This window comes from Ranitomeya imitator, chromosome 7, assembly GCF_032444005.1.
Source record: "Ranitomeya imitator isolate aRanImi1 chromosome 7, aRanImi1.pri, whole genome shotgun sequence".
NCBI classification, from domain to species: domain Eukaryota; kingdom Metazoa; phylum Chordata; class Amphibia; order Anura; family Dendrobatidae; genus Ranitomeya; species Ranitomeya imitator.
In genome coordinates, this window is record NC_091288.1 from 84,743,761 (window position 1) to 84,762,556 (window position 18,796).

The following is an 18,796-nucleotide window of genomic DNA, read 5'->3' on the forward strand; positions in this document are numbered from 1 at the left end:
GTTAGGTTATCTATACACTGCATCATAGATTGCGACATCTGAGTGACCCATTTCGGCGTGGCATTAGGCACCAAAGCATTGGCAGGGGCTTCTTGGGGCTCTGACACAGTAGTCTGGATGCAGTCCTGGCAGTGCGGGTACATGCTGCCACTGGGGAGAGCGGTCCTGCAGGCTGTGCAGAATGCGTAATAGCAGTCTTGCCTGGTTCTCTTGGACCTTGAGCCCGGCATAGTGCACAGAGTGCAGAAGGGCTGGCTATGCAGAGGACCCTACAGGTGGTCTTCTAGGAATATGGATTCACAGCAGAGTAAAAAACCCAGCTGTGATCTTACCCCACCAGTTTGCCCCTAGGTCCAGCGCCGAAGATCCACAGTCCTGTGCCCCCGATGACTGGCTGTCCTGGTCCTGCTGACCGGGAGATGCAGGGTTAATCGTTGTCCTGCAGCAGAAATGGCCGCCAAGAAGAGGAGGAATGGGGAGAAGGGGGCGGAGAGCTGAAGAAGGGTGGTAGAGCTGTGTAAAAAACGCGCCCTTTCTGTCTCGATCCGCCCCATCTATGACACTGTGGAGTGTCATATTTGCCATCCGGGGGGGGCAGGCGGAGAGGATGCGGTGGCTTCAGCTAGGCCGAAGTTGCGGCCTAAATTAGATGCCTGATGCCCAGAAAGGCTCCAGGCTGGCGTGGAAGTCCGGGAGGGGGTCGGATATGAACTGGACCTCCCCTCCCATCCCCGGATTTAAAAGCAGGATAGCGGTGGGGCTATAAGCAGAAGGGGGACCCTGTGAGGGGTCCCCCTGAGGCACTATAGAGCTGGTGCTGCCGCAGAGACAGGGGCGCAGGGAGCCCTGTGTCTCTATTGTGCCATGCCTGCCTGCACTCGCCCCCGGCCCCGACAGGAGCCCGCAGTTGGGCTGGGGTCCCTGGATGCAGCCGCAGTGTGCTGGCCCATGCTGGGAGCTGCAGAGTGCTGCCTGTACAGGCCCTACCTGAGGCGTCTCAACCTAATGCCCCCAGAGGGGGATTAGGGAGGGTGCTGCTGTGACCATTGGGGGGTTTTATCCTTGCCTCGACCTCAACCCAGAAACTAAAATGAATTGGGGAAGGAGGGGGGTCTCGACTTCGAACCAGCACCCGAGGGACTGGGGAAGGAGCAACATGGGGAATAGCCATCTCGACTTCAACCGGGCACCCCGTAATAGGGGGCAGAGGAAGGATCCATGCCAGGAGTCTCGCAGGACTTTTCTTCATCTGTAATTCTGTCGGAAAAAAACGAAGTTTTTTTGTTAGGTGTGCCTTCTATGCGACACTAAGCAAAAACTGGAGAAGGCTGATGCTGTCCAGGGGTGTATACTGCAGAGGAGGAGCCACGGTTAATCTTTTTCAGATTATGCATAGTGTCGCCTACTAGTGGACAGCAGCATAACACCCATGGTCCTGTGTCCCCCAATGAGGCGACAGAGTAAGAAAAAAAATTACGGTAACGTAACATGGTGTTCAAGTTTTGTGTGAGATTTTAAATCCATGATTGTCAAATATATGAAATTAATGCTGTACCTCACCAGCTGGAATATCCGTTTCAGGTATGACTTAATCTCTCTCACAGCTTCCTGTAAAAGTCTTCGGTTGGCACCGACTCCTACGTAGGTCATCCGGTACACCGCCACCAACGTTTCCACGAGCCGGCCTAGCTGATGCATTGGGGTTTCACAAGCCTGTGAATAGGCATGCAAGATGAAGAAAGGGAAAGACTAGATACAGTCGTTGCCTTTAGTAACATTGAGCACTTTTATAATAATATATCACAATGGTAAATAAACAAGTAGTTATTTTACTATGTAGCCAAATCATTAATTTTTTAATCTTAATAATCTTTTATTTTTACATAGTGCTAGCATATTCCGCAGCGCTTTACAGTTTTCACACATTATCATTGCTGTCCCCGATAGGGCTCAAAATCTAAATTCCCTATCACTGTGTCTTTGGAATGTGGGAGGAAACCGGAGTACCCAGAGGAAACCCACGCAAACATGGGGAGAACATACAAACTCCTTGCAGACATTGTCCTTGGTGGGATTTGAGCCCAGGACTCCAGTGCTGCAAGGCTGCAGTGCTAACCACTACTTATAGTAACATTTCGAGCTGTCACATCTGGGCTCCTTCATATTCGCCTTCTCCTCTGGCTGGACAACATGTATGCTCTCTTTCGCCTGCTGACCTCTTTACCCTATAATATTGCCCTATAATTAATTGCATGTATGCTGGATAGAATTTACTTATGTACAGTACAGAACAATACCCTCCAAACACAACCATTAACAGTAATGAATACAAGTTCTCTTACATTTATTAAATAGGACTTTATCTTCTCATATTTCTCCATGGTGAAATTGCCACTGTGCTGTGGAATTCGCTCCAAACTCTCCAGCATTTGTGTATGTGATCGACTTAATGGCTCTGGACTGTAACAGAGTTTACACCAAGTCAAAATACTAGCAATATAGTCTACAAAGATACATACATGCAACTGTCCCCTTAATATATGAATGCTTTTTAATTCCATAAGTCTCATTTTTCTCTGTCACAGTAAGGGCAAATGTTTCCTCAAGTACCTATTTTTTTAACCTGTATTAGAAAAAATGGAACATCACAGCATGTAGTTGGGATACAAAGCATTTTTTTGGTCAGCCCCTGACAAATTTGTCTCTACATAATGTTCAGAGGGCTTGCAAGAGTTATTAAAGGGAATCGGTGAGCAGTATTTCCCCCCAAAACGATGTATATGTGCATGTAGATCATTTGCAGACAAGTTCAGCAATACCTGTACTTGGTCAGTCAGTTCCTCTGTTACTGAGAAATCAGTAGTTTAATTGATATTCCAATGAGGCTGAGGGACTATTAGTAGATGTGACACTTCTGTTACTCCAGCTCTGTTCCAGCCTCCTACTGCCTGACCGCCTGTATACTGTATGACTTCAGGCAAAGGAGCCGTTAGTCAAGCATGAGCTGACAGTGCTGTCAGATAAGGCTACTTTCACACTTGCATTTTTTTTTTTAATCCGCCGCAATCCATCGTTTTGGGCAAAAAACGCATCCTGCAAATGAGCCCGCAGGATGCGTTTTTTGCCCATAGACTTGTATTAGCGATGGATGGCCACACGTCGCGTCCGTCGTGCAACGGATCCGTCGTGTTTTCGCAGACCGTCGGCACGAAAAAACATTCAAGTGAACGTTTTTTTTTGTCAGTCGCGTCCGCCATTTTCTACCGCACATGCGGGCCGAAATTCCGCCCCCTCCTCCCTGGACTTCAGAATGGGCAGCGGATGCGTTGATAAAAAGCATCCGATGCCACGTCGTGCACAAATTTCACAACGTGCGTCGGTACGTCGGCCCGACGCATAGCGACGGACCCGTACCGACGCAAGTGTGAAAGTAGCCTTAGAGCCGCAGGGTGGCTCGTACATCACTCTAGATCTGTGCCCGCTATCAGAGCAGAATTCCATGATGCCTGCGATAAATGCAATGTTTGTTCTGCTCTCCACCCCTCGTAATCACAATACATGCTGGCAGTGAGATCTGTGTGAAGTGGTGAGGAGAGGAAGAGCAGCGAGTCATTACATGTCTTATCCCATCACAGAATGCCGTTCTGAACTTCCATGGGAGCATTTTTCTATCTTTTTCTTGCATGACGTCGCCTGCTTATAAATAGTTAGCGTTATGCAGGGGAAAAAGTAAATACCCCAGTGAAGAATGTACACTAACGAGCTTTTGGCTATAGTGGAAAACAAACTTTACTAGCAAATATCCATGCAAAGAATATGAGAAATAGGAAAAAAGCATTATATGCAGCTCTGCAGTCATTATTCAATGTGGTCAGTTCAAAATGCTAAAATAGGTGAAAGGCTTTCTGTAAAGAATACGGACGTCATCAGATTAGGGAAGGACAACCCCTACTAAAAAGGGTCTAGTGCTCAATTCATAAATCCTTTATTAAGTGGGAATAGCAGAAGAATGGCACCATGTAGAATAATAAGAAAAACAAAACCTGTCTTGTCGTTGGCGCCTCTTTGTTGTAATAGCCACTGCAATGTTGTCCCAGGCCTTCTGAAGTTCTCCTTGGCCTGGTGCTTCACAACCAAGTTGCCTCCAGCACTCCTCAAAGATGGCCTTCCACTTGTCATCAGCGGGCACGGAAAGACAGCCCAGCTTGCTGTATAAAAATTAAATACTGGTATGAGTGATTAGAAAACTGATGTAACATTTAACTCCGGCTTACTGAAAAGTGTCCCTTCCGATTTAGACCCAGTCTAAAGTAAAAAAGATAATCTAAAATAGATGTCAGAAACAAAGTTATGTTATTGTTTTAACCAAACAGAACTCCATGGAGAGTAGGATAAATGTAGCCAAATCAAGTAGTATGGATAAGAATATTTTTGGAGAGGATAAGGAGTTAAAATTATACAGAGCATATTAAGCTATAATAAAAAAGTAAGCACCAGAAGTAAAAGAAAACTACTCCAAATATTGGGACTCACAGTGACTTGGCGTCTTCCTTCTCCCCTTCGTATAAGCTTGGTTTTATGTAGGTGCCATTGACTTTGATACCAGATCCCCATTCACCACTGAAAACACCCTCAATGCAGTCACCATTGGACATTCTCAGAACTCCCTTTAAAAACAAAAATAAAACGGTTAGTAATTTATAAGCAATATATGACGACTACTCACGAGATAACAAAATAAATGTCACCTTGCCATTCAGCGTCCAGTCATCTGAAAACTCTCCTTCATAAACGGTATCATCTTCAGAGAGAAGAACGCCAGTTCCCTAAAACACACATGAATAAAAGAGGTGTATATATACACCGTAAGTGAGCCTTCCATAAAAAGGAAATCCGCTAACAAAAAAAAACCCATAAACAAAAAAAAACAAACAAAAACAAAACAAAACAAAACCTTTAGCTCTTTCCATACATTAAGATTAGGCATTTTGCCTCATCCCTGTTTCACAGCTTGCAGGCTTCTATTCTAACGCCCTTTGAACGACTGAAGAAATAGCCCCTCAACAAAAGGTTTAATATATGACATATTTAATATTTTACAAAACCCTGATGATTACTCTCTGGTTAGACTTCTATATATGTCCAGATGGGAGAATTATTTGGGAAAAACTCCAAGTGATGTTGATTGGAGACTTGTCTGGGCAAGAGCAGCTATTACGGCTTCTTGAATCACCTACAAAGAAAACCAACACAAGATCCTCCACTTCTGATATCACACTCCAGAGTTTCTACATAAGCTAGACTCATCTATTTCTCCCTTGTGTTGGAGATGTGCCCTATTATGAATATCGCACTGCTTTGAATGAAAATTGGGTTGAGAGATTTAGTCTCATCTGGTCCCCTTTGGACACTTTCTGGATACCCCTGAATATCGGAGAGTCGTCTCTTTTGACCTATTCATTCATATCCTCATTTCTTTCTCCCAATACCTCTTTTTATTCTTTCCCCCCTTTGTCTAGCGCAAGTCTTGTATGTCTTCCCCTCTTCTCAAACTGTTAAAACTTAGAATTTCTGAACAATGTTCTAACCATAATCCTTTACTTTCAGTGAAGTATGAGGCCATGTTCACACGTTCCTGATTTCCCTGCTGTTTTTTCTGCACTAAAAACCGCAGCTCTTGGCAGAAAACGCAGGTCCTTTTTTTGGTGCTTTCTTGATGCGTTTTTTGATGCGTTTTTTAGTGCGTTTTTTATGCAGTTTTCTATGCAGAGTCTGTGTGTTTTCTAGGAAGTTTTTTAGGGTTAAAATGGCTGAAAATACCCTAACCCTACCCCTATTCTAACCTTAGTGGAAAAAAAAAAAATGTCTTTATTTTTTTATTGTCCCTACCTATGGGGGTGACAAAGGGGGGGGGGGGGGTCATTTACTATTTATTTTGATCACTGAGATATCACCTATCTCAGTGATCAAAATGCACTTTGGAACGAATCTGCCGGCCGGCAGATTCGGCGGGCGCACCGCGCATGCGCCCGCCATTTCGCAAGATGGCGGCGCCCAGGGAGAAGACGGCCGGACGGACACCGGGAGGCTGGGTAAGTATAAGGGGGGGAGATGAGGGCACAGGGGGGGGGGGGGGGGGTTGGGATCGGGGTACTTGTGTGTAGGGAACTTGAACATACTCGGCCAATTCTATTCCCCGCGTTTCCTTAGGAAAGGGGGATTTGACACAGATCTGTGTGGAATATAATTTGAATAGAAATCCTCGGTTTAGAAAAATCCCCCCCCCTTCCACATTGGGAGGAATGGGATAAAGAGATGTAAGTGTCCTTAATATATTAACATGCGACACATCTAGGGTATGGGTACACGTCCCCCCTACAAAATCTAGGGGAGTGGGAGAGAGGTTACTATAATAAACCTCCAAAACATCAGGAGCACATGACTCCCTGAGGATCCCCCTAAGAAGAGAAGCTAATATCCCTTGCGGCGTAGAGGGGGTTAATGCAGGTACGCAATAGTGTTGAGAAAGAGACGTAGACTGAAGGGGTTCCCCTTTGGGGAGTTCCTTTAAGAATAGCAGTGAATACTCCTTGCAGCGCTGATGCGGGGAATGCCGATATGGTATAGAAACTACCCGGGTGCTGTTTATATATATATACAGGCATCCTGGGTTTTTTCCGGCACATGCGCAAGAGACATCACCCAGTCAGGAATCAGTGGAACGCAAAATATCTAGCGTTCCAAGGTACGCATGCGCGAGGTAGGGGACGGGGGTTGGCACATCCTGCCGGAAGTAGCAGAGACGCCGGGCTGTGAGTGAACAAAGTAATATCGAGACGGAACTTTCCTCTCATGACACGGGGGAATTTACCCTGGATGCACTCACTGGCCGACAAACAGGAAGTAGAACGAGGATGCAGCTTCCGGTGTTCTGTCTGTATATAACCGAGGTAATGTTATCGAGACGCCACTTTATCACACTCTATCGAGAAACATGAATAACAATCGAACCTCCTGATGAGCCAGCGAGGCGAAACGCGTAGAGGCTAAAGCAGACAGCAGGCGGGCGGCAGATCATCTGAACGATGAGTATCAAACAGCCTAATGGGCTCTAGCTCTTGCAACTGATGATATATATGCAAAATGCATGAATAAGCTCTGTAATGTGCCATTTATTATTACATATAGGCACAATCGTCTAAATTGCACAGTATATGCCAATGTGGACAGATAGAGGAGGCAGTTCAGTTAAGAATTGAGATACCAATGTGGAAAGGTATCAAGAATACAGGGCTATTGGCCAGGCATGGATGTAAGCCTATGAGCCGGACACGATATTGAGCTTTGCATATGGAGCTAAATGACCTAATATATCGCTAATATCCAAGCTATACAGAGTGTGGGTCATAGTGTATCTAGGGCTAGGGATACACTCATCATTCTGCTACCAAGACGCCTAAGTCACATGTTCTCCTGTTGTTTTTAAGATACACTGTGTGGGGTGTAGGATTCCCTAGAGATAGGAATGTTCTATGTATAGTGTATAGGGGTACCTTTAGTACAATTTTGTCTGGGTAGCGGGACCCTGTGGGCGTATTAGGGCGTATCTAGGGACCCCAGGGTCAGCCATCGCGGAGCGGGGGCGCCATAACGCTTCCCCTAGGGTGCCTACCCCCGCAGATAGGTAGCCATTCAGCATAGACGTTCTAGTAGGGTGACTATTCCCCCCACTGTAGTTTATTCACGGTGTGTTTTTCGTTTTTTTGGGGTGAGCCATTGGTTGTTGGCTTTTTAGAGATATGTTTAATAAATTTTGTGAGTTTTAAGGGTAATTCATGATTACACATATACAATTACTACCCGGATATATTTACTTTAAACATATTCTTGTGGAATGTTCTCTTATACCATCTGGGATCTCATTCCCCGAGGATGAATATGCCAAGACTATCGCCTCCTTTATCCACCTCGCCAAAGTACCCTTGGATGCCCGAAATCCTTTTCTGGGACCCTGGAAACAGACAAACAGAGAGCCTTCCTTCCTATACTCTCTGGTGGAATCTAAGTATTGGATTAGGCACCTTCTGACGTCTAGATTTGGACAAAAGGATGGCAGGGAGACTTCTTGTGACCTATGGAATTTTGATGCCACTTTTGGCAAATAGGCCGGGTCAGGTCTAAGAGTGACTCTATCATCTAATATTTTAGTGAAGGGTGGATTAGAGGATAAGGCTTGAATGTCACTTATTCTGCGTGCGGATGTTAACGCTACCAAGAGAATGGTTTTAAGTGATAAAGTTTTAATGGGAATCATTTCTATGGGTTCGAATGGAGGACCCGTTAATGCCGAGAGGACTAAATTTAAGTCCCATGAGGGTACTTTCTGAGAGACTAATGGCTTTGATCTTGTCACCGCCTTAATAAATCTAATTATCCATGGGTTGGCCGCAATATTATGATTATAGAGTTCTCCTAGAGCTGCTATTTGTACTTTAAGAGTACTAACCGACAACCCCTGTTCCAGACCTTTTTGTAGGAACTCCAGTATTTTAGGAATTGAGGGCCCATCTTGGACTTTTACTTTGGAGACGGACAGAAATTTTTTCCATGTTTTCCCATATATTCTAGTAGTGATGGGTTTTCTACTTTTTAACAACGTGGTGACTAAGTTATCTGAGAAACCCCTTTCTTTTAATAGTCCCCGTTCAAAAACCAGGCTGTCAAATGTAAGTTCGATTCCTGTGGGTGGAAGATCGGCCCTTGATGTAGAAGGTCTGGTATATTCGGCAGGACCCATGGGTCCGAGACCGAAAGCATCCTCAGCCAGGAGAACCACGTCCTTTTTGGCCAGAACGGGGCTATGAGGATCATTTTCGCTTTGTCCTCTCTGACTTTCCGAATGACTGCCGGGATCAGAATAGTTGGAGGAAAACCATAAGTCAATTTTTGAGTCCACGGAATCATAAAGGCATCTAGAGCCTGTGGATTCCCTACCGGGTTCAGTGAGCAGAATTTGTTCACCTTTTTGTTTTAGTAATTGGCGAATAGATCTATTGTCGGTGCTCCCCACATTTTTGTGATCTGATCGTAGATGGATTGGTTTAGGGACCACTCGCCTTGTTTTAACAGCGACCGACTCGGGTAATCTGCTCTCTCGTTGTTTGAACCCTGAATGTGTAGCGCAGAGAGGGATAGTAGATTTTCTTCCGCAAGGTTGAAAATTTTGGCTGAAGAACTCATGAGTGCCTGAGACCTTGTTCCTCCCTGGTGGTTTATATACGCTACAGTCACTTTGTTGTCCGAAAAGATTCGGACATGATGTCCCTGAATATAGGTCAGATAAGAAAGAAGAGCCTGAAGCACTGCCCAAAGTTCTTTTTGGTTTGAGGATGCTGATAGTTCCTGAACTGACCAGGTTCCCTGAGCCACTCTGTCCCCCATGTGAGCCCCCCACCCTGTGGGACTCGCATCGGTTGTTATTACCCGGGATATTTGTGTCACCCAAGGAACTCCCTTTGATAAGTTTTGGCTTTCTGCCCACCAACGAAGGGAATGAATAACTGAGGAATTCAGGGTGATTCGACTTTCCAAATTGTCTTTTAGTATTGACTGCCACTCGAGTACGTGCCACTGAAGTTCTCTTGTGTGGAACTGTGCGAAGGGTATCGCTGGTAGGCATGAGGACAGAGAGCCTAGTAGTGACATTGCTCTCCTTAGAGTCATGGAAGGATGGTGAAAAGTTCGCGCTATCATGGCTAATATGTTGTCTTTTTTGGGGTTTGGAAGTCGGCATTCTTGGACTCGGGAGTCTAATGTCAGACCTAGGAACTCCTGTACTTGACAGGGTTCCAACTTTGATTTTTTTAAGTTTATGAGCCACCCCAAGTCCGTCAAGATAGTCATTACCCGGTCCCTCTGTTCTTTGCAACTTTGGGCCGAGTTGCTTACGATGAGAAAGTCGTCTAGGTAAGGGACTATTAATATATTTTGTTCCCTTATGTGGGCCATCATTTCCGCTATTACCTTCGTGAATATTCGAGGAGCTATAGAGATTCCGAACGGAAGAGCTCTGTACTGGAAAAATCTTAATTGTCCTTTTATGGGAACTGCCAATCTTAGGAATTTTTGAGACTGATTGTGGATGGGCACATGATAATATGCATCGGTTAGGTCTATCACGACCATGTAGCAATTTGGAAACAGGATTTTTATGGTGGACTTTATTGTTTCCATTTTGAATTTGTAATTTTTTACGTATTTGTTCAGGTTTTTTAGATTTATAATGGTCCGAAATGACCCATCGGGTTTTGGTACTAAAAAAAGAGGGGAAAAAACCCTTCTCCTACTTCCTGAGGGGGGATTTCTTGAATCACAGATTTTTGCAGTAGGGAAATAATTTCTCTCTCTAAAGCTGCTTGTTCTGCCACCGAGGATCTTATTTTCGTTTCTATGTACTTCCGGGGAGGAAAAGAAATAAAATCTATTTTTAGACCGTACTGTATGATGTTTAGAATCCAGGTGTTGTTGGATATTTTCTTCCAGGCGGGAAGGAATGATGTGAGTCTTCCCCCCACCGTAGGCACAATGTCATTTGGAGGGTTTTTTGTCGCGAGAGCTGTTGCCAAAGAGGTAACCTCTATCCCTTCTCCTGCCTTCTTCCCATTTACTCTGCTCCCTGGGGGGTCTGCGGCGGAAAAATCTCCGATTCCGAAAGGACTGCCTGAATGGGGCTGGGCTCAAATTTGGAAACCCCTTCTTTTTGTCTCCTGCTTTTTGGAGGATGTCATCCAGGGTCTCTCCAAACAGAAAATTTCCTTCACACGGAATAGAACATAGCTTTAGCTTTGTCTGGAGATCTCCAGGCCAGCTTTTGAGCCATAAGGTTCTTCTGACTGCGTTGGAGAGAGCAGCGGCCTTAGATGTTAACCGTACGGAGTCTGCCGAGGAGTCCGCCAGGAATGCTGCTGCTGCTCTAATTGCAGGGATAGAATCCAGTAATTTATTCCTGGGTAGCCCGTCTCTAATTTGACTCTCTAATTGATCAATCCACACCATCAAAGATCTGGATGTGCAGGTAGCCGCAACAGTAGGCCTCAAGCTACCCCCAGCCGATTCCTATGCCCCTTTAAGAAATGTGTCTGCTTTCTTATCTAAAGGGTCTCTGAGGGTACCCATGTCCTCGAACGGGAGCGCAAATTTTTTCGAGGCTTTTGCCACCGCTACATCCAACTTTGGTGCCTTATCCCAGGAAGTGGATGCGTCATCTTCGAAGGGATACTTCCTTTTAAGCGAGGGCACCGAAGAGTTTCTCCTATCTGGTTTTTCCCATTCTTTTTTAATTAGGGATTGGACATTGGGATTTAGAGGAAAGGTTTTCCGTTTTTTTTGTCCCAAGCCACCAAACATTACGTCTTGGGCTGTTTTGTCAGGTTTAGGCTCCTCCACCCCCATAGTAGCCCTAACGGCTCTCACTAAGGTATCCACTTCCTCGAGTGGAAAACAATGTCGGCCTGAATCTTCCTCGGAGGAGGATAGGGAGGAGTCAGAATCGTCCAAATCTGCGTCTTCAGATGAGGATCGGACAGAGTGGGATTGTACTGTTTCCTTTACTTTATCTTTTCCTTTTTTGGAGGAAGATACAGCATTCTGAACCTCAGATCTAATGATATTTTTTAGATCGGATGCAAAGTCGGGAGTCTCCTCACATAGCACACGCTGGATACATGATTTACAAAGCTTTTTGTCCCAGGCTACTGGTAAAGCTTTGTCACAGATGGAGCAGGATTTGTTTTTCCTTTTCTCCAACTTCTTCTTTCCCTATTAAGGGAGAAGAGGGAGCCCTATTAAAATATATACATTCACGAAGATCAACTCACCATTCGGACGTGCAGGCAGGTACCGGTTCCTGGCGCTCTTAGGGTCTGTTTTCTTATGGTGCTGCTGCCTCGGCTGCAGCTCCTGTGGATCGCCCTCCATGATTTACAGGGAGATGGTGCGAGAACTATGTGTGCACCATCTCCCTATTTGTATTTGGCGCCACCTCCGGCGTTCCCCGCACTTCCGGTCCTGCATCACGTCCTCCAGGGAGAAAGGAAGCTACCGCGCATGCGCGCGGCGATGACCCGGAAGTCCTGCCGCATTTCCGGAGTGGCGGCCATCTTAGTACACCCGGAGCGTGCGCTTGTCGGCACAGGAGCTCCGGGTGATCCAGCACCCCTTCTTCACGTCGGAATCAGCGGCGTTCTCCCTCCGCCCACCCTGAAGAACCCCTCGGTTCCAGCGGTGGCGGCTTCGGGAGCCGGACAAGCCGCGGCAGGAGCCTCCTCGCTGCCGGAACTCGATCGCCCGGTCCCGGTCCATCGGTCTTCCTAACAGGTACCACCAAAAAGAGGTTCCCTGTTCAGGGACAGGAAACCAACTGATGCGAGGGAGAGGTACCGCCCTTTTATCTGTAGGTTTCCTGTCCCTGAAGGGCGGATCCCCTCTCTCCGTAGTGCTGTCATGGGAGACCGAGAAACCCGCAGATATTTTTTTCATCTGCGGGTTTTACTGCGGGTTTGACCTCACAATGGAGGTCTATGGGTGCAGAACCGCTGCAGTTCCGCAAAAAGAAGTGACATGGTACTTCTTTTTTACCGCGGCTATTCAGCGCGGCTTTTTTCGCGATTTTCCGCAATGTGGGCACAGCAGTTCCTGTTTTCCATAGGGTACATTGTAATGTACCCTGCATGGAAAACAGCTGCGGACCCGCAGCGGGAAAATCGCGGCGGTTCCGCATTAAAAAATGGATGGTGTGAACATGGCCTGAACATCCTTCCATAAAAAATTACAGTAAGAAAACCCAAACAACCTTGACTTGACACAACGTATGACTGTGCAAGCTTCTCTTCATTTCATATATACATACTATGAGCATAAAAACTTTACTATTCAGAACAGAACAGAGAAAACCATAAGTAGCAGTTAAGTTTATACGCCCCAGTCCACAGCTCCAAGGAAAAGACGACAGATCTGTGTCATCCGGCTGCTTTCCAGGTAATGGTTTGTGGTTAGGATACATTTACATACAGTATTAACTCACCATCATCTTATTCAGACTAAAAGCTCCTTCATAGTATAAACCAAACTGAGTCACCACAAGTCCGATGCCTTGCCGTAGGTCATCTTGCCAGAGCCCCATGTATTTTTCTCCCCTGGAAAAAAGAGCAAGTCATTATTACTAAAGTATGGAGACACAGCACCATGTATGTGTTCAGCAGGAACAATAAAGAGAACCACTTTAATTTTTCTCATCCCACCTTACTGAGGGCCAGAAGCATTTTTGCCCAGCTTACATAAGGTATGAATGACACATTAAGGTTGCTCTGAGGGTGACTGCAATGCTGGAAATGTCAAATGTATACATTTTTTTATCATTCTTTAGGGAGTGAACAAAAAGGTTAAGATTAGTGATGAGCAAGTATACTCGTTGCTCGGGTGATCTCCAACTATTTCGGCGTGATCGGAGATTTAGTTTTTGTCAACACAGCTGAATGATTTACGGCTGCTAGACAGCCTGAATACATGTGGGGATTCCCAGAAACCAGGCAAATCCCACATGTACTCAGACTGTCTAGCAGCCGTAAATCATGCAGCTGTGTCGACAAAAACTAAATCTCCGAGCACTAACATATACTCGGAGACCACTCGAGCAACGAGTATCCTCGCTCATCACTAGTTAAGATCACAATAATTAGGGAAAGGATAGCAATGTACAAAAAAACAAACAAATAGGAGAATACATGAACTAGATCAATAAAATAAATCATGGCATGATCCAAAAAGGACTAAATAGGGCTAAGCACCAATAGAAATTACCGCTCTCTAGCAGGTCACGGCTTTTAGTGTACTATATTAAAATAATGTATCACCCTATAGAAAAAGGAAAATGACAATCCTAATTTGCCAAAAGTAAATTGGATTATTCGATATACATGTATAATCTAATCTATTTTTGGCAAATTATCATAATTTTAAATCATTACCCATAAAATAATTATTTTTATGTAGTACATTAAAGCTTAAGGTTTATTGATAGGATAGAGAGGGGTCATTTCTAGTGGAGCTTTGCCCCTTTAGGCCTTTTTTATACTCTTCCAAGGTCATTCATATCCATTTGTGGTTTATTAAAATTATAAAACAACCAAGGTGAGACAAGCTCACCAATAAATTACAACATTAGTATGTGCAAATTGCCTCTTCTGAGAAAAAGAGGACTTAAACTCTATAGCGCCACCTGTTGGAAGTAGCGATCCTACAAGTCACAATCAACCCTTTAACGAGTCGTGCAATATGACTTAGGATAAAAGCCAAATCAGTATCTCAATTCGCAGACACGGTGTTTTGGGCTGTTGGCCCTCGTCAGTGCGAAGCATGAGAACGGATTTGGCTAGGGTTGATTGTGACTTGTAGGATCGCTACTTCCAACAGGTGGCGCTATAGAGTTTAAGTCCTCTTTTTCTCAGAAGAGGCAATTTGCATATTATATTTCCCAGAGGAGCATTGCACGGCGAATAAGCCTCCTTACCTTGACAAGCCAGAGATGGGGTGTCACTCTCCATAAGGAGAAACGATACCCTTTAAACATTAGTATGGATATTTACCATAACACAATTGCTATACCTCCTCCAAAACAATGAATAAACCAAATTAAAAAAAGGTATATAAAATATATAATTTTATTAAGTCATAATATTAAATATTGTATGGAAGTCTATTATGAACTACTATGTTATTTAGGCATTATCCCTGTTGACTGTGAGCCCTCGCGGGCAGGGTCCTCCCTCCTTATGTACCTGTGTGCCTTGTTTTTTGCTCATGTTTAGTTGTATTTGTCTATATTTGGCCCCTTTTCACATGTAATGCGCCATGGAATAAATGGCGCTATAAAAAACGGTAATTAATCTTACCGATAATTGTATTTCCAGGAATCCATCCTGACAGCACCATGGAGGACGTCCTTCTTATCCACAGTGGGACAGGAAACCACGAGAGTTTAATAGGACCCTCCCCCTTCCACCCTTCAGTGCTTTTCCAAAGTAACACATCTGGATGGATGCAAACAGAAAAATTTATTTTGAACATAACAAGATTAATACAAATGTTACTTCACATAAGGATAACACATATTTGCATTAGGGAGGGAACTATCCGTGCTGTCAGGATGGATTCCTGGAAATACAATCATCAGTAAGATTAATTACCGTTTTCCAGGTCACCACCTGACAGCACCATGGAGAAGTACCAAAGGAGACTTCCTGCACTAGGGTGGGACTACCGCCTGAAGCACCTTCCTACCAAAAGCTAATTGGGAAGAGACTACATCTAATTTGTAGTGTTTTGAAAAGGTGCTAATGTTAGACCAAGATGCTGCCTTGCAAATCTGATCTATCGAGGCCCCCCCTTTTTCTGCCCAAGATGCGGCCATAGCCCTAGATGAGTGAGCTTTAAGGCTATCTGGAGGATCTTTTCCCTGTGCCTGATAGGCTAGACTAATAGTGGATCCAATCCATCTAGCAATAGTGGATTTTGATGCTTTCTTCCCTTTATTAGGACCCCCGTACAAGACAAAGATTATTATCTCGTCTCCAGGCCCTAGTCATGTCTAGGTATTTAAGTACTGTTTCCCTAACATCTAAGTTATGGAAAAAAGATTCTTTTTGATTCTTAGGGAACTGGCAAAAAGACGGAAGAACAACTTCTTGGTTAATATTTGAGACAAACTACCTTGGGAAGAAAACCTGGGTCAAGCCTTAAAACCAACCTATCATCAAATACTTGTAGATAAGGGTTCTGGATGGATAGGGCCTGAAGCTCCCCCAATCTTTTGGCTGATGTAATGGCCACTAAGAAAACTGTTTTTAGGGAAAGATTAGCAATGTTTATCTCCTTCTCTATATCAAAGGGCTCTTTACATAATTCATTAAGGACTAAATTAAGGTCCCAAGGAGGAACCGTCCTCCTGATTAGAGGTCTTAGTCTCATGACCGCTCTAGAAAAACGAGCGATCCAAGGGTGAGCAGCAAGGGAAGAGTCGTAAAATACACTGAGGGCTGCTATCTGAACCCTCAAAGTACTCGGTTTAAGCCCCTTATTGAAGCCCTGCTGTAAGAAATCAAGAATTCTAGGTATGTTGGGGTGATCAATATCGATTGTTGTGTCTCCACAAAAACTGCAGAATCTCTTCCAGATTTTGAGATATATCATCGAAGTCACCGGCTTCCTACTTGCTTTTAGGATGGAAATCACCCCTTCTGATAGGCCCTTTGACCTTAGGATCTGCCGTTCAGGATCCATGCTGCTAACTGCAGATTCCCTGGGTTCTGATGAAGGATCGGACCCTGAGAAAGTAAGTCCCTCATGACTGAAAGATGGTAAGGACTGTCCACTGCCAGCTTTCTTAGAAGGGGAAACCAGCTTCTTCGGGCCCAGAAAGGGACCACCAAAATCACTCGAGCTCTGTCCTCGCAAATTTTTCTGAGGACCCTTGGTACTAATGCCAGAGGGGGAATGGCGTATAGCAGCCCTCTGCTCCATGACTGGGAAAGGGCATCTACCCCTGCTGGATTCTCTTGAGGGTTTAGTGAAAAAAAGGTTTTTATTTTTGCATTCCTTCTGGTTGCAAATAGGTCCACAGTCGGGGTTCCCCAACGCTGACACAGGGTATTGAAAATCTTGCTGTTCAGTTCCCACTCTGTGGGTGATAGTTTTTCCCTGCTCAGAAAATCCGCAACCTGGTTTCTTGCGCCTTCTAAGTGAACAGCCGAAATCTAAAGTACCGATCTTTCCGCCCATGCGAAAATTTGATCCGCCAGATGTTGAAGCTTCGGATGCCTTGGGCCCCCCTGATGGCGAAGGAAAGCCACCGCCGTCGTGTTGTCTGATAAGATCTTCAGATGTTTGTTCTTTACTAGGGACCGGGCTGAACACAAAACCTTCCAAACCGCATGTAGTTCTCTGTGGTTTGAGGAATTGTTGCCCTCTTCCAAACTCCATTGTCCTTGGTAGTATCTTCCGAGTACCTGGCCGCCCCAACCTTGTAGACTTGCGTCCGTGGTTACCGTGACTGCTGGGGTCTGGATCCATGGGACCCCCACCTGAAGGTTCTCTGACACAGTCCACCATCGTAGGGATTCTCTGACCCGATAGGATAGGACAAACTGTCTGTCCAACGAAGACTGTCTTCTGTCCCATGTTACTAGAACCGCTTTCTGCAACTGACGGGAATGGAATTGGCTCCAGCTGACACAAGGGATACAGGCTGTCATCAGACCCAGGATCTTCATAGCGTCTCTTATTGTTACCCGAGATCTTGCAAACTGTTGAACTTTCTTTATCAGATCTGATCTCCTCTTGTCTGGAAGAAACGATTCCCTGATGTTTGAATCTAGTATTACAGGTAAAGAAGCTGCGGAGACACCATCACGTGTTTCTCGACGCAAGCAGTGAATAGCCAGGCCTTTCCCCGGGAAGGAACAACCACGGGAAGGGCAGCATCCTATGAAGGAAAGCCACCTATGCCAAGCATGGTATCCATCCACAGACCGCTGTTTCGGGGTGTTTGCCCCTCATCAGTGTGGAGTAGGAATCTGGCTATTAGGAGCAGTGCCTAGTAAAAAGGCTATAAAGGCACAGATGATTGGCCTCGGGGAGACCAAAACATCCAACACTGCGGAGACACCATCACGTGTTTCTCAACGCAGTGATTCCAGAACACTGCCCCCATCCCTTATGGGAAATATGCAGATGCAGGTAAAGAAGCTGCGGAGACACCATCACGTGTTTCTCGACGCAAGCAGTGAATAGCCAGGCCTTTCCCCGGGAAGGAACAACCACGGGAAGGGCAGCATCCTATGAAGGAAAGCCACCTATGCCAAGCATGGTATCCATCCACAGACAGCTGTTTCGGGGTGTTTGCCCCTCATCAGTGTGGAGTAGGAATCTGGCTATTAGGAGCAGTGCCTAGTAAAAAGGCTATAAAAGGCACAGATGATTGGCCTCGGGGAGACCAAAACATCCAACACTGCGGAGACACCATCACGTGTTTCTCAACGCAGTGATTCCAGAACACTGCCCCCATCTCCGCAGCTTCTTTACCTGCATCTGCATATTTCCCATAAGGGATGGGGGCAGTGTTCTGGAATCACTGCGTTGAGAAACACGTGATGGTGTCTCCGCAGTGTTGGATGTTTTGGTCTCCCCGAGGCCAATCATCTGTGCCTTTATAGCCTTTTTACTAGGCACTGCTCCTAATAGCCAGATTCCTACTCCACACTGATGAGGGGCAAACACCCCGAAACAGCTGTCTGTGGATGGATACCATGCTTGGCATAGGTGGCTTTCCTTCATAGGATGCTGCCCTTCCCGTGGTTGTTCCTTCCCGGGGAAAGGCCTGGCTATTCACTGCTTGCGTCGAGAAACACGTGATGGTGTCTCCGCAGCTTCTTTACCTGCATCTGCATATTTCCCATAAGGGATGGGGGCAGTGTTCTGGAATCACTGCGTTGAGAAACACGTGATGGTGTCTCCGCAGTGTTGGATGTTTTGGTCTCCCCGAGGCCAATCATCTGTGCCTTTATAGCCTTTTTACTAGGCACTGCTCCTAATAGCCAGATTCCTACTCCACACTGATGAGGGGCAAACACCCCGAAACAGCTGTCTGTGGATGGATACCATGCTTGGCATAGGTGGCTTTCTTTCATAGGATGCTGCCCTTCCCGTGGTTGTTCCTTCCCGGGGAAAGGCCTGGCTATTCACT

At 45.5% G+C, this 18,796-nt stretch overlaps 1 protein-coding gene across 1 annotated transcript in view; it reads right to left on the bottom strand.

Moving 5' to 3' along the window:
* ALS2 (alsin Rho guanine nucleotide exchange factor ALS2) overlaps nt 1-18,796 on the bottom strand; it is a 155,501-nt gene that overhangs the window by 31,260 nt on the left and 105,445 nt on the right. Inside the window, exons 22-27 of the mRNA XM_069733565.1 lie at nt 13,082-13,193; nt 4,749-4,826; nt 4,534-4,667; nt 4,044-4,208; nt 2,343-2,460; nt 1,556-1,713 (exon numbers count right to left, since the gene is read on the bottom strand). Of these exons, the coding sequence (XP_069589666.1) occupies nt 1,556-1,713; nt 2,343-2,460; nt 4,044-4,208; nt 4,534-4,667; nt 4,749-4,826; nt 13,082-13,193 (765 nt within the window). The remainder of the gene's footprint in view (nt 1-1,555; nt 1,714-2,342; nt 2,461-4,043; nt 4,209-4,533; nt 4,668-4,748; nt 4,827-13,081; nt 13,194-18,796) is intronic.